At 44.1% G+C, this 14,937-nt stretch overlaps 1 protein-coding gene across 1 annotated transcript in view; it reads left to right on the plus strand.

The window, feature by feature from the left end:
* Sec16b (SEC16 homolog B, endoplasmic reticulum export factor) overlaps positions 1–14,937 on the plus strand; it is a 61,884-nt gene that overhangs the window by 17,089 nt on the left and 29,858 nt on the right. Inside the window, exons 3-10 of the mRNA XM_052200600.1 lie at positions 2,842–2,910; positions 7,275–7,602; positions 9,387–9,499; positions 10,167–10,287; positions 11,207–11,306; positions 12,421–12,565; positions 13,157–13,308; positions 13,652–13,713. Coding sequence (XP_052056560.1) covers positions 7,337–7,602; positions 9,387–9,499; positions 10,167–10,287; positions 11,207–11,306; positions 12,421–12,565; positions 13,157–13,308; positions 13,652–13,713 — 959 coding nt within the window. The 5' untranslated portion in view covers positions 2,842–2,910; positions 7,275–7,336. The remainder of the gene's footprint in view (positions 1–2,841; positions 2,911–7,274; positions 7,603–9,386; positions 9,500–10,166; positions 10,288–11,206; positions 11,307–12,420; positions 12,566–13,156; positions 13,309–13,651; positions 13,714–14,937) is intronic.

The following is a 14,937-nucleotide window of genomic DNA, read 5'->3' on the forward strand; positions in this document are numbered from 1 at the left end:
CACACCTAGCACATCTCAAACTGACTCCATCATCTTTCCTGATGAATCAACGCCTCTCCCAAGTTTGCTTCATATTAAAAAGGAATGCAGCATGGCCTCAGCTCTGGAGATTGTCCTTGATTCCTCCCCAATATTCTCTAGCTAACAGAGTACCAGTTCATGTCAGTTCTATCATAAAACACGAGGTGCTGGCACAATGTTCTTTCTTCTTGTATAATGTATATATAGTCCAACTTGCTCTTTCTCTTGAATAGCCTGGAGTATTGTGCTTCCTCACTTTGCCCCAGGCTTTCCTCTGCGCATCCTTTCCCCAGAAGTCAGTGATGAATAGTCCCTGCATACGGTGTCTGATACTTCACTGAATTTAAAGCTTCTTTAAACCAAGGACCATATGTTGGTTTTCTATGTGCTTCAAATGCATGTGATAGGGTTGGGGATTATTGCACAAATACTTGCTTTGTAAATGAATGGTTCAAATTATCCCCACAATAGCAAACTTATCACAGTTAATCATTCTTGGAACCTTTGGCCCTACTTAGTAACTTTGGTCTCCAATTAGTTTCTAATGTGACAACACATTTGGATATATTTATTAAAAGCAATGTTAGTTGATATTATTATTATTACTACTATTATTATTATTATTTGGATTTGGATTTGGTTTTTTCGAGACAGGGTTTCTCTGTATAGCCCTGGCTGTCCTGGAACTCACTCTGTAGACCAGGCTGGCCTCAAACTCAGAAATCCGCCTGCCTCTGCCTCCCAAAGTACTTGGATTATAAGCATGCGCCACCACCACCTGGCTTATTTTATTATTTTAAATAACATTTATCTACCATCTATCTATCTATCACCTATCTATCTATCTATCTATCTATCTATCTATCTATCTATCTATCATAGAAAAGTTAGATACTATGAACAAACTAAAAGAGGAATATAAAATCATGTAAAATTCTATTACCTGAAAGTAGATAACTACTGCTAATGTGCTGACACGGGACTTGGCTTGCTCTCTAAATTTTTAATTTTGGTGATAGAAGGTCAGGACCGGTGAACAGTTTTATATGTTGGGCTGTTCCTTGGAACACTAATCAGTCCTGAGGTCACAGGACTGGGGGATTCATGGCAAACCTGACCTGGAGCTCGGTCAGTGTTCATTTCTTCCAACTTCATCAGATGACCAGAGATGGCAGCACCGTCAGCAGTCATGACCTTTCTGTCAGACACACTCACACCAGGGCAGTATCTTAATCAGCTCAAGCTGCTGCAACACAATTCCACAGACTTGGTGGCTTAAGTGACAGAAATGTATTTTTCACATTTCTAGAGCCTCGGAAGTCCAGGATCAATTTGCTGGCAGATCTGCTGTCTGATGAGGTCCTCCTTTTAGGTTTGCAGAGACCAGTTTTCTGATTATATCCTTCCGTGACAACAGAGAGGAAGAAAGTTCCCTTGGGTCTTTGCATAAGGGCATTAGCCCCATTTATAAGGGCTCCACTAACATAATTGTTTTGCCTTTCAAAGGCCTCACCTCCTAATACACATTAGGATTTAGGATTTCAACTTGCAAATATTTAGAGAAAACCACATTCAGTTTATATCCTGGGTAGCTACTCCTGTTTGAACTAAGACCCTAGAGGGTAGCCTGGCATTTGGAAAGGAGGCCAGGGACTATGTGAAATTCACCCAGATTTGCAAGGTCCCCAGGGTCCTCTTGGTGAATAATTGGGAAGCAGAACAAGAACCAGGTACAAGGGCAGGTCACCAGGGCCAGGATAGTGTAAAGAAAGTAGCTATTTGGGCATGAGGGGATCTATGGGTTCATGCAGGGCCATTGCAGCTGGAGTCTAGGGTGTCAGGGCTAATTCACATCACCTCTTAGTAGAGACTGAGCTCTGAAAACCTTGTCAAGCTGAATAAATATTGTCTGGAAACCAGGAAGAATTTAGCTGCCAGGTAGAAAGACTTGGTAACTGTAGCTATTTGAGGCTGGAGAAATCAGGAATTAAGAAATCCCAAATGCGTTGGAGTAGTGAGATTCCCACCACAATCTCCTTCCTTCTGTGACCCATTTAACTGTTGTATGCCGTATGTCTATACAAAATAATTAAAGCTAATTAAAATTAATTTTGGTTGGTGACTGTTTGAAGACTTTCATAATAACTCTTGAGATAATTGGAGATGCTTTGGGATGCCACAAAAGGAGCATTGAACTGGATGTTTAAACTAGAAATGTGCAGCTAAGGGTAGCTATGGGATGACAACTTTGACAACGAAGGAACAGGGAATTAAGAGCTAAGAGTGTGAGCTTGAACTCAGTCTGTTGGTGAACTTGTTCACTGAAAACCAACCAAACAATCCTTTAGTGTAGCACTCACCAGTTTCTATGGTGTGGACACCCATAGCAGAGTGACTTTTGAAATTACCTCTGACTTAATTGACAGTTCACATAACTCTTAAATATTTCATAGACAGCTCTGGAAAGCCCTGTGTAAGGCAGCTAGCTCTAGCTGGTGTGCTAACACCCTTCTTCGCTGGTCTTCTACTGAGCTTTGTAAAATCTTGGGTAAGTCACTATTCTGTAGCTCTTAGTTTAAATTTTTTTTTTTAAAAGTGAAGTTTACTCAGATGTTCTCTAAGATTCTTGTTACAGTTAGCACAACAGGAGTGCAGCCATTGTGATAGGCTGAGCGTCATGCCATCGTCTTTAAGCAACAAGAGTTATGTCAGAGTTTTATGACTGGGATTCTGATGTATAAAAACATAATTTGATATGGAGTCTGTTTGATAATTAACAATGTGCTGATTCCTGCCTTCAATGTCTGTGTCCTTCACCAGTGCCTCTTCCCAGAGAGATCAAAATCATCGATGCAGCCACTGGTAAGCCAGCCCTCATGGCCCAGCATGGTAAGAAACCACCGCCTACAGTCTGAGACGTGCTAGGTGCAAGGAAAGAAAGTCTCCAGGTTTGGATACATTAGCTATCTGACCACAAGAACTGATAATGGCATTTCCCCTGGATTACATGAAAGGCTAATTTGTTCTAACGGGCTTGCAAACGGGGACAATATCTTTTCATATTTATATACGGCAAATGCTGGCACATAGCAGGAACTCCGATAAGAGTTTGTTGATTGGGGTTGGTGGTGAAAGCCTCTAATTGTAGGTCTTCAGGAGGGGGAGGTAGGGGATAGCAATTTCAAGGTCTACCTTGTTTATGAAGTGAGTTCAAAACCAGCCAGGGCAATTTAGTGAGACTTCCTTTTAAAAAACAGGGCTGAGGATATAGCTCGGTGGGAAGGCTGTGTTTTGTCTTGTTGGAGTTCTGGGCTTAACATGTAGTGTGACAAAACAAATTCATTTGTTGAAAGAATACAACCCATCCAGAGGAGGATTTAAAATGTAAAATATACATTGTGAAGGAGAAAGCGCATTCTATGTTTACTTTAGTAGCATGAAGAGATGTATTTTTCAAATGTGAGAAATTCCTTCCTTGAGAGAGAAAACTTTTTTAGTGCCTTCAATTCAACATTGGGACTCCAGTCTTCCCCTCAGCTAGAAAGCAGAGCTGACTGCACAACAAGAACCTAGTGGGGAATAAGTGTGGGTGAGGGAAAACCAGACTAGACAGTCTAAGCATTAGCCCCCCCCCATGCCCCCATCCCTGCCTCAGTGCATGAAAACCGTGCTCACTCACTCACTCACTCACTCACTCTTAGTGTGCACTTGTTTGCAACTCAGGAACAGCTAAGTGTTAGAGAAAGAAACCGAGGCTCAGAGAACACTGAGTGACAGAGCCAGCCACTGGCAGAACCACAAGTTCACAGTGGTGCTGGGTCCCTACCTATCGGGCTGCCCCAGGCCATTCTGGGCTTCCTCTCCCTAGTGTCCCTCTTCCATATTTGCTGTGTGTACGGGATTGGTTGTATTCTCATAGGAGCGTAGCTGGCTCAGTCTATGACCAGGTAAACAAAAGCACCAGCCCCTACCAGGTTCTGAGCAAATATGCCCAGTCAGGACTGTCCCAGCCTGCGGTAGCTACCCTGTACTTTGCCCTAATGAATCAGCTCCACGGAGGCCGGGCAGTTGCACAGGTATGTAATTGGCTGCAGATCTGAAGGCCAGGTGAGTCTTGGTAGATGTGGCACCTGGACTTTGTCAGTCTCTAAAAGGGGAGAAAGCCGTTCCCAGCAGGTCCCTGGAGCCTCGCTGAAAGAAGGTGGAGAGCCAGCAAGGCAGGTGCGTGGGGGCACTGACACACTTCTTCCCTTTGCCTTGGGCTCGCTGGGCTATCAGAGCGGGAAGGGAGCTATTGCCCTTGTTGAGTCAGGGGGTTCACTTCTGTGCATACAAAGCTGTGACTGTTATTATAGACAGAGTATTATTCTGAGACTCTTAAAGGTGTGAAAATGAGTACCCTTAATTATAACTCAAGGTTTAACCTACTGAAGTTGGTGACTCTTGTGACAGAATGATCAGATATTGTGCCTTTGTAGTTCGGGGCGAGGATGCTTGCTGCAAAGTCTGGGGATGAGCGAATCAATTACTTTTCAAGTTCTCTTATTTGTGTTCAAGTACTGTTGTGTTTCATGGGTCTTTAGCAAAGGATCCTTACACAGCTCCAGGGGCATTGAGCCCTTCCTGGAATTGCTGGCAAAGTTTTCAGTACGACTGAGTTTCTCGGGAAGTAAGCTGGCCTAGAGAGGAAGGCCCAAGGTCCAGCGCTAAGTCTGCCCTGAAGGCAGAAGGCCCTCCTCTTGCCTGCTCTTCTGCTGCCTCACACTTCCGGGCTCATTGCGCTGGACCCTGGCTCTGTGGTTTTCAAACAGGGTGATCTTGGTTTCACCACACGCCCTTTTGACCTGATAAGAGTTTCAGATGAACTTGGAAGCTTCCAGACTAAGAACAGGCAAACAAGTTCGATTAGAATCACATTGCTTTAGATGTTCCCAAGGGGAAGCGAGGGGTGGTGGTGGCTGTCCTTGCCTGTGTATGCTGCTGATCCAGCAGGCTCTGTGATCAGGGGCAAGGCCTGGCTGGGCTTTCCCTCTCTAATGTGCCCCTCTGCCACACAAGCAGAGGAACTGGGAAAGGACACCAGTGCTTGGAGCTAGTTCTTACCTTGAGGAATGTGTGAGGATACTAGTCAGATATGAGTATCTTCTAGGTTTACACGTCTTCAGTCAGAAAGGTCTGGGAGACCTAACTCTCCATTTTCCCATATCAGCAGCCACAAACTGTGTCTGTTGGTTCTCCCAGAGGAAGGGCTAGAGGTTAAAGAAAGAATTTGGAAGAGAAGTCTGTTAAGGGGTCAATTGAAACAGTAGGTGCGAGTGTGTTTGTGTGTTTGTGTGTATGTGTGTATATATGTGTGATATGTGCATATGTGATATATGTATATGTGTGCATATGTGATATGTGTGTGATGTGTGTGATGTGTGCATATGTGATGTGTATATATGTGTGCATATGTGATGTCTATGTGCATGATATGTGTGTGATGTGTGCATGTGCATGTGTGAGATGTGTGCCTGTGTGTGTATGTGTGCTTGTGTGTGGTGTGCACATGTGTGATGTGTGTATGTGAGATGTGTATGTATATGTGTGTATGTGTGATATGTGTGTGTTTATGTGTGTGATGTGTGTATGTATGTGTGCATGTGTATGGAATGTGTGTATATGTGTGTGTGTGTAGCTTAGACAGTGGAAAACATTGAGTGTTTTCCTCTATTGCACTCCACCTTATTTTTTGTGACAGGGTCTCTCACTAAACCTGAAGCTCTCTGATGGTTACAGAAGCACCAGGCTTGGCCTTTCATGTGTGTGTGAAGGATCCAAACTCAGGTTCTTATGTAGTGGACAGTTGGTTAACCCAGTGACACACCTCCCTAGACCTACAAAGCCTTCAGTTACTCACACCATCCTAACCTTGGTTTCCACAGATACTTACTGTGTTGTATTGAACAATTACTATGTCCTAGGCAGTTCTAGGCACTTTCCATGTCATGTTTAACTTTGACACTAGCCTTGAAACACGAGCCCATAGTATCTACCATCTCCATAGGAAAAGACATTGAGGGGTAGACAAATTATCTGTCTGGTAGGAGACATATTAACAATCTGAACCCTGACTACCTCCCCAGGAGGTTTCCTCTCTTTCTGACACCTCAGCACGTCCATTTTGCGTGTTGTATAAATATTTGCTGGTGAGATAAACGAGGAAACATTAATTGGGATTCCTTGATAGCATTTTGAAGCTGCGTCAAGGACTGTTATCTGCCTCCCATGCCACCCACAGCTGCTGTTCCATATGTACTTTCTTAATTTTTTAGTCAGCATCAATCTAATTGTCTAAGCTGATATTTATTTAATGTATCTGTTTGAGGGTTTGTTTTTTTTTAAAGATTCCTCTATGTCTGTGGTTTGTTTTAGACAATTTTGAAAATCATAGTTGCTCTTTACACAGAATCTCATTAACTACCATGCTTAGATAAAGGCTTAAAATGCTGAGTGTGTATGTGTGTATGTGTGTGTGTATGTGTGTGTGTGATGTGATGTGTGTCTGTGATATGTGTGTGGCATGTGTGATGTGTGTGATTTGTATGCGTGTGATTTGTATGTGTGTTATGTATGGTATATTTGGTGTATGTGTATGCATGTGTGTGATGCGTATGTATGATGTGTGTGTGTGCATGATGCTATATGTGTGTGATGTGTGTGTGTATAATATATGATGTGTGTGTGATGTGATGTGTGTGTGTGGCATGTGTGACGTATGTGATTTGTATGTGTGTGATGTATGGTATATCTGGTGTGTGTATGTATGTGTGTGTGATGTGTTTGTGTGTGATGTGTATGTATGATGTGTGTGTATATGTACACGCATTTATAAGTGTGTGTTTGTGTGTGTGTGTGTGTGTGTGTGTGTGTGTGTGTGTGTGTGTGTGTGCAGGCGCATGTGTACATGTAGGCTGTAGGTTGACTTTGAGTGGCATTCTTCAGGAGCCATTCACCTTGTTTTTTGACAAGATCTTTCACTGGGACCTGAGTTTCACTGGTTAGGCTTGGTCGGCTGTCCAGTGAGCCTTAGGGACCTTCCCACTTCTAACTGCCCAGCACTGGGATTGTAAATGTGCACTACCACATCTGTCTGGCTTTTTATGTAACTGTGTGAAATCAAATTGACATGTTGGTGCTTAAAAAGCAAACATTTTCCTAACGGAGCTATGGCCCCAGCTCAGAATAATGACTTGTTTTCTTTTTGTGTACAGGAAATTAAAATAACTACGTAACAGCCTCAAAACCCAAGGAGGGAAAAATCAAAGGGTCAGAGATGGAACCTTGGGTTCCTCAGACACAAGGAAGGACGATGGGACCATCAAGGGATGCAAATAGAGGACTTCAGAGTGGACATTATAGACCTCGTCTGCATCCTAAGTACTACCAATGGCACGATGCCCGCAAGAACTCAAAGCCACAGCAGGACTCCAGGGATGACCAGCAACAGCCCCACTATGTACCCAGGGGTGGGGAGTGGTCCCAGCCTGTGTCTGGAGCTGACTACTTGAAAGGATCTTATCCCAGCCACCTGTACTCAAGGTATGATGCTAGGGTTACAGTGAACCTATCTCTCCTAAGAACCTGCAAATAGATTATCAATTGTTCTTGTTTCTTGTCTATTTCCTTCTTCCTCCCTGCCTCTCCCTCTTTCCTGGAATTTGTTGCATAGAACAGGTTGCCCTCAAACTTTGGATCCTCCTGCCTCACACAGCCTCTCAAGCACATTAACTATCCTGTGTGGCTCTTCCAGAGTCCTTATATTTTTTTTTCCTCCTCCTCGTCCTCCTCGTCCTCCTCCTCGTCCTCCTCCTCCTCCTCCTCCTCCTCCTCAGGAAGCTGGAGGCAGAAACTGAAGGAGACCATGAAGGAATGATGCTTACTTGCTTGTTAGCCCTGCATTGCTCACTTTTCTTTTTGACCCAACCCAGAACCATCTGCCAGGGGGTGCCACCCTCCCTCCCCATGGTTGGGCCTTCCCACATCAATCATCAGTCAAGAAAATGCTCTACAGACTTGCTTACAGGGTGATCTAATGGAGGAGTTTTCTGAATTAAGATTCTGTTCTTCCAGAAATGTCTAGATTTGTGTCAAGTTTGACAACCACCAAGGCACCTACTCTTCTCTAGTGGCTTAGATAAAATCTGCCTTGTCTGATTTGTTTTTTTGGTGACAGTGTTTCCCTCTTTTTTTTTTTTTTTTTTTTTTTTTTTTTTTTTTTTTTTGTGTCCCAAGTAGAACTTCATAGAGTTGCCATCATAGAGTGATTGGGATGGAGGGATGGATGGATGGATGGATGGTAGAGATATAAAAGAGCAGATAGTACCTCTGTTCTTTGGGGTTGTGAAAGGCAGTATTTGTGGGCTGTGGGAAATCTTTCCCTAGGACCCTGATGTAAAAGGTTTTGCATTTTCTCTGATCTTAGCTGGATACCAACAGCACTCATAACCCCAGTGTCTCAGACTATGCCTGGAGGGTGACAGACATGCAAAGATCAGTATTCATTCCATAAGAACTTTAAGAGAACTCAATTTCAGAGAAGGAAAATACAGATTTTCCAGGCTATAACACGAGGAGGAAGAGACCACAGAGGTAATTCTGTGTTGGAGAATCTTGAACTCTTGCTCCCCCAGGCCCACAGTACTGAACTAAATATTTCACAGAATATTAGAAGCCATATATGGTTTCCTTCATCTCTTCTAGTTGGGATTATATCTATCTGCCCTGTGGTTTGAAGGTTAAAGTTATAGCAATTATTGCCTCTGAGGTTATTATTAATTGGCAGAAACACTAATAACGTTCCTTTCTCCAATCCTTTTGGGCTGTTGAGTCCTCAAGAGGACTTGAGTATGTCAAGGACAGAGATAATAAAAGCAGTCATTCTGGTGATAGCATTGCTTCTGTCTGTAATACGCATCGAAATTCCAGGCTCATGGTGCTCTTCTATGCTTTCCTCAAGAAGGGGTTTTCCTCAGACAGTACCAGGGGTTTCCAAGATAACAGCTTTGATGGTATTGCACGTGCATATTGGGGAATAAGATTATTGCTATAACAGTAATTGTAAATAAATTCCTTTTAATAAGAGCATTTAAAAATGAAAAAAGAGCTTTATTGTAAAATACACATCCTTTTTGTAAAGCAAAGGTTCCCCCCCCCCCCCCGTTCTGATTTTGGATTTTCTGACCTAATATGGCAGATTTCTGACCTAATCAGGAGATTCTAGACTAGGATGTCATTTTTGACTTCTGAAGGTGTCTGGTTTATCCAGGCTCCCTTTGGTTTCTCCCTTTAGTAGTAGATGACTGGCTGTCTTTGTGATATCTCAGACCAGGTTATGAGGACCCCTATCAGAGGTACCACACTCCGACACCGAGGGATGAGTATGCTTATGGAAATTACTATTACCACGGGCATCCACAGCTGCTGCCAGAAGAAAGAGGTATGAAGTAGCATCCAGAAGCCTTTGGGGACTAGAGATGCATGCGTGGCCTACTGCCAGGGCCACTAGTGCCATGTTTGGAGACTCTGCCCCTTGATAATACTGAGACCACCCCATGATACTTGTTCTGTGGGTAGCGCACACTTCACCACATTTTCCTCTGATTCCTTCCTGTAGCAAAGGTTCTATTTACTGTTTAAGTAACTGAAAAGTCAGTTCTTAAGTCTTTCGGGTGTGCTAAGCTGTAATGTGAATGCAGCAATTATTTTATCCTGGGGGCGGCAGATGAACTGCAATGGGAGTTCTGTATCTGAGACCCCCATATGATAAGGTGTTGTGCTATGACAGTTTATGACTAGCTACCATAATCTGTTTCATCATGCAAAACACATTCACACACACACACACACCCATACATGCACACACACATACATGCACACACATACACGGCTGTTGTGAAGCTATTTAAAGCCAAGTAAACTGGTTCAGAGCATCTCGGGGGCTTTCAGGGTTAGCCCTCAGCCATCAACTGGCTCAGTGTGGCAGATACATTCTCATACTTACTGTATTGCAATAGCCCAGCTTTACAGCTCCCTAGCATCCTTCTAAAAGGACTTGCAGAAGCAGCAAGTGACCTGTCTCTGTTTTGCTTTCTCTGAGGGTGCAGTGGCAAGACAAGGAAGTCCTTACATCTGGCATGAAGATCATGGAGACCAGAGGTACTTCAGAGAGCATCACCAGGAAAAGCACAATAGTACATTTGGAACAAATAGTGATACCCAATTCCAGTAAGTGTTAAAACACAAGCCACGCTGATAAGATTTAGTTAGACTTTGTTGGGACAATCTTAGGGCACCTGGTAGTGGTCCCGGTCCTATGGAAGACACAGTCTGCTTTTGTTTCAGACACAGAGACATGGGAATAACCTTAGGTGGCGCAGACCTATTTCTATCTCTGAGAGCTGTGCTGTTCCCATTCAGGACTAGTCTACATTCTGTAAGGTTACTTTAGGCCCTCAGTGGGAGAGGATGTGTTTAGTCGTGCCGTGACTTGATGTCGTAGGGCATTTGTACCTAAAGGGGGACTCCTCTTCTCTGAGGAGAAAGTGAGGGGGTAATGAGGGGAGGAATTTGTGAGGGTGGAACTGGGGGGAGAGGAGGGAGGTGGATATAACTGGGTTATAAAGTGAATAAATAAACAAATTAAGGAAAAGATTACTTGAGGCCTAGCTAAAGGTCAAGTCCTGTCTGTATTGGCCTCAGAAATGAGGTCTCCCAGTAATTGTTATGGCTGGGGTCTTCCTGGGGCTGGGGTGTTTCTACTTCACCTCTTCCTGGTCATACACATGGAACAATCTCTTAGCATAAGACACAACAGGGCTGAACATTACTGAAACATTTGTCCCGGTGCCCTTAGCCTTGGGATTCACCAATGCTCTGACTCAGGCTCTTCCAGGAAGGCAGGCTGTAGCAACCAGTCATTCTCCATAAGGTCCGGATCTCTTCTAGTAATTGTGTGTGGAACCCGAAGATTCCATTTTTTTCTAATACATTCAGGTGGGAGAGAGAGAAAATGCGTTTTGCTGGAGCACTCAAAATGGCCTGACATCTGCCCACACTTAGCACCAGGCCTATCTCCAGCAGAGAGTATTTCAGCCTTGCTGACTTGCCCAGGACCTGTCTCAACACTCCTGTCATTTCACTGCAGAGTTACCAGTAAGAATCCATACAGAGACAGCCCTGCTTCTATGTCTGGACAGGAGCAGCCCGGGGAATTCTTTCCAGAGAGTGAAGCCCAGAAACAAAAGGTAACCTAAAGTGGCAGAGGTCTGGAGGCCAGTGGCCACGTGCTAGGCCACCTTGTTGGTGTGGCCAGTGGGGATGGGGGTTTGCAGCTGCCAGCGGAGTTCCCAGTCACACCACCTTCCCTGCTTTCCCCCTTCTGTCTTACCAGTCCGAGGCCCCGATCTGACCTGTTCCTATTTTGTCAAGTGGATAGGACTTAATTTACTGTGAGGTGCTTGGAAAGTGAAGAGGCTGCCACCTCGTTTTAGGTGTTAGGGTGCCTCAGGGGGCTAGATGTTTAGGAAATAAAAAGCTGTTAGAATTTTTTAAAGGAGCCTTGAAATCTTTCTTGACTCTTTAATCTCTTTTCTCTAAAATCTTAATGCATGCACCATCTAGGTCACAAAATAGAGCTCTTTAACAGCATTGATATAAATGTTTTATTATGAGATAATTTTAGATTTATTGAAAAGTTGCAAAAATATTGTAGAGACCAGCTCTTAATTTTTGGTAGGCTTGAGTTAGGTTTTTTTCTCCCTGATTTATGTGATTATTATAATTTTTTTTTGTAGTCAGTTTTTCTGTATCTATTACTTAATAATATAGCACATAGGTTGTGGTGACTAATACTAAAACCTCAATGTTGAACAGCACTTTACAGGGTACAAAAGCCTTTGGATGTCCTGTTTTATTCATCTACCTTGCGAGGTGAATTTTTTGCATACCTGTCTGTGGGGAAATCACATTATCCAGACAGAGTGTGCATGTGTTTACAAATTAGCTAATGCATTAATAAGTAACTCGTATAGGACTTTAAATTTATATAAATTTATATTACAGATGAAGGAAAGCCCAAGTCACCTGCTTAAGGCCACAGGATAACAGCAGAGGATGACTTTAGAGAAATAGAAGTTGAAATCTGAATTCTAGGTCCCCGGAGCCCGCTGGGCCATGCTCAGTGGGCTACTTTCTTCTTTCCTGGAATCCACAGTCACTGGGCTCAGTGGGAAGCTCAAGCTTTGTTTCTTTGAAGGAATTCTTGGGAAGTGGAAGGACAAGCAAATTCTCTGAAACTCCTTCCTACATAATTTCGTTTTCTCTCTCTCTCTCCCCACCCACCACTCCGACCCTCTTCAGTCATCGCTGACCAGCAAATCCAACCTTCTCCAGCATCAGGAGTCTGGGCTCAGCTCCAGTAGCTACGAGCTCAGTCAGTACATGACAGCTGCCCCCGAGCCGTATGAACCCATGGTATCAGCAGCTTGGAGGCCTATTCAGGCTGGTGGGTACCGAGTGGACACAGGAGCTGGTTAATTCTGAGAAGGAAAGGTTGGGTCATGTGGGAAGTCACCCTTTGCTGTTACCAGGAATGGGTTTACATTTATTTACCTTATTGGTTTATGCAGGTCTCCCAGGCAGAGAGGCCAACTTTGGATCATTTTTCCCCGCCTTGTCTTTAGTAATGGCGTGTGGATCATAGGTAGCTCTTGGAAGGGAACACTGCTCTGAGTCATTGTTAGGTTGGGCCAGGAGGCACTCTGGAGTGGTTTCACACAACAAGTGAGAGAGTGTGGACCAGGGAGGACTGGGTGAAGTGAGGGGAGGTGTGAGTGCTAGTCTGGAGGTGTAGCTGCAGACGCTGCTTGTTCTCTGGTCATGGTTGAGAATCTGAGACGAGTGCGTTATCATTTGAACCATTTGCATTATAATCTGACATAGTCTTAGAGGGTTAAATCAGACTAGAGCATGGCTTTTTCTAACCAAGTATCCCACCTAGCATCTCATCTTGGCCCAGGTGGAGTGGGAACAGCCATGTATCAACTAAAAAGCACTGAAAATAAACCTAATGATGTCACATGTGTCTGTTGGCCAGATGACACTTCAGTGACTGTTCCCAAGGCACCCATGAGGTTCTATGTTCCCCACGTGTCTGTGAGTTTTGGACCAGGAGGCCAACTGGTATGCGTGTCCCCCAACTCTCCTGCTGATGGACAAACGGCCCTGGTTGAAGTGCATAGCATGGAGGTAATCAATAGCTTGGGCCCAGGGGATGCAAGTACTCTGCTCAATTCAACTCCCTGCTCAGCCTTTCTCTTACTTTGCTTGAGGCTGGGCATCTCCAGGAGGGGGAATTGAGTCACGCATGCCCTAGATTGCGGGCAAGAATGGGTGGGCTTTTCTCTGAAAGAAGCTGATGCTAGATTTACATTTTCCCCGAGATGCTAGTGACTCATCTTTCCACAGGATAACCATCTCCCCAAGGCACTGAGCCACACCATAAGACCATAGCCCTGGATGTGAGACTGGATCCAACTGGTGGGTACTGGCTGGAAGAATCTTGGGGACCTAATTTTATTTTCCACTTCAGGTTATACTTAATGATTTTGAGGATCAAGAGGAGATGAGAGGTTTCCCAGGGCCCCTTATCAGGTAAAGTACTGCAAGCATTGTTAAGGGTGTGTGTGTGTGTGTGTGTGTGTGTGTGTGAAGGTGCATGCATGCATATACATGTGGAAGCCAGAGGAAGACATCTGTCATTTTCTTCTTTCTCTCCCTCATCTTCTTTTGTTCTCTTAGTTTTTGAGACAGGATCCTTCACTGAACCTAAAGCTAGCTTTGGCTAGGCTGTCCGACCACTGAGTTCCCAGGATATATGCCTGTCTCTGTCCCCAAAACTCTGGCATTGTAGATACACATTGTCCATGCCTGGTGTTTGAATTTTGTGGGTGTTTGGCGTTTGACCTTATGTTCTCTTGCTTTCAGAGCAATTTCTCTGACCCCACTAAGTTATGTCACCCACTCTCAAATAAAGGCGTTTGAAAGCTGAGGAATCTTCCTGCCCAGGTCTTGGTGTCCAGGGAAGAGAACGTCTATTTTATTTGAAAAGGATTTCTCTATGCCAGTAGGTAGAAAAAGAGGTGCTGTGAGTAAAGGCGGCAAGCTGTTTCATATTTGAAGGGCAGAACGAAAAGTAAGCCTAACAAAGAAACAGAAAACAGTTCCATTTCATAGGGGCTGGCAGGAAGCTGTAGTGTTCCAAGCGCTTGATAGGGATTAGTGCACAGGGGACTGGAGCACAGAATGGGAAAATGTTCTTCAAACGCTTTTCTTGAGATGAGTTTCCCGGCTCTCGGACATTGTGAACGTCTGCCCTCTGCAGGAACGAACTGGAACTGCTTTAGCATTTTCAGCCACATTTTCACAGGCTTTAGCTGCTATAGATGAGTCCTGGGTGGGTGTCCGAGGGCCAGTAGTAGGCCAGGTAGCCCACTAAGCAGTGGCTTATCAACCATCTTTAAGTTGTTCCCTTGAGAAATGATTTAGCACTCACTCTGCCTACTTCAGAGGCCGTGAAACTCTATTCATGTGAAGGCCAGTAAATGTTGCTACTACTCTGTACACGTGATCTTATCCTGAAGCTTGCCGAAAGCACGGATTACACATGTATGTGTCGAGGGCAATCTCAAGGATCATTCCTTAAGTACCTAACCCTTTCCCCCTAAGTCTTGTAGGTATGCAAAAAACTAAGTTGTATATTAAACAGTATGATGTTGGCCCCACTTGGTATTGATTTGTTGAATGTTCTTGAGCAAGCTATAACGTTCATTTAATGAGCACTTATTGATAGATGCCATATAGTTTGCGCATCCCTTT

Source organism: Apodemus sylvaticus, chromosome 12, assembly GCF_947179515.1.
Source record: "Apodemus sylvaticus chromosome 12, mApoSyl1.1, whole genome shotgun sequence".
In the NCBI taxonomy this organism is placed as follows: domain Eukaryota; kingdom Metazoa; phylum Chordata; class Mammalia; order Rodentia; family Muridae; genus Apodemus; species Apodemus sylvaticus.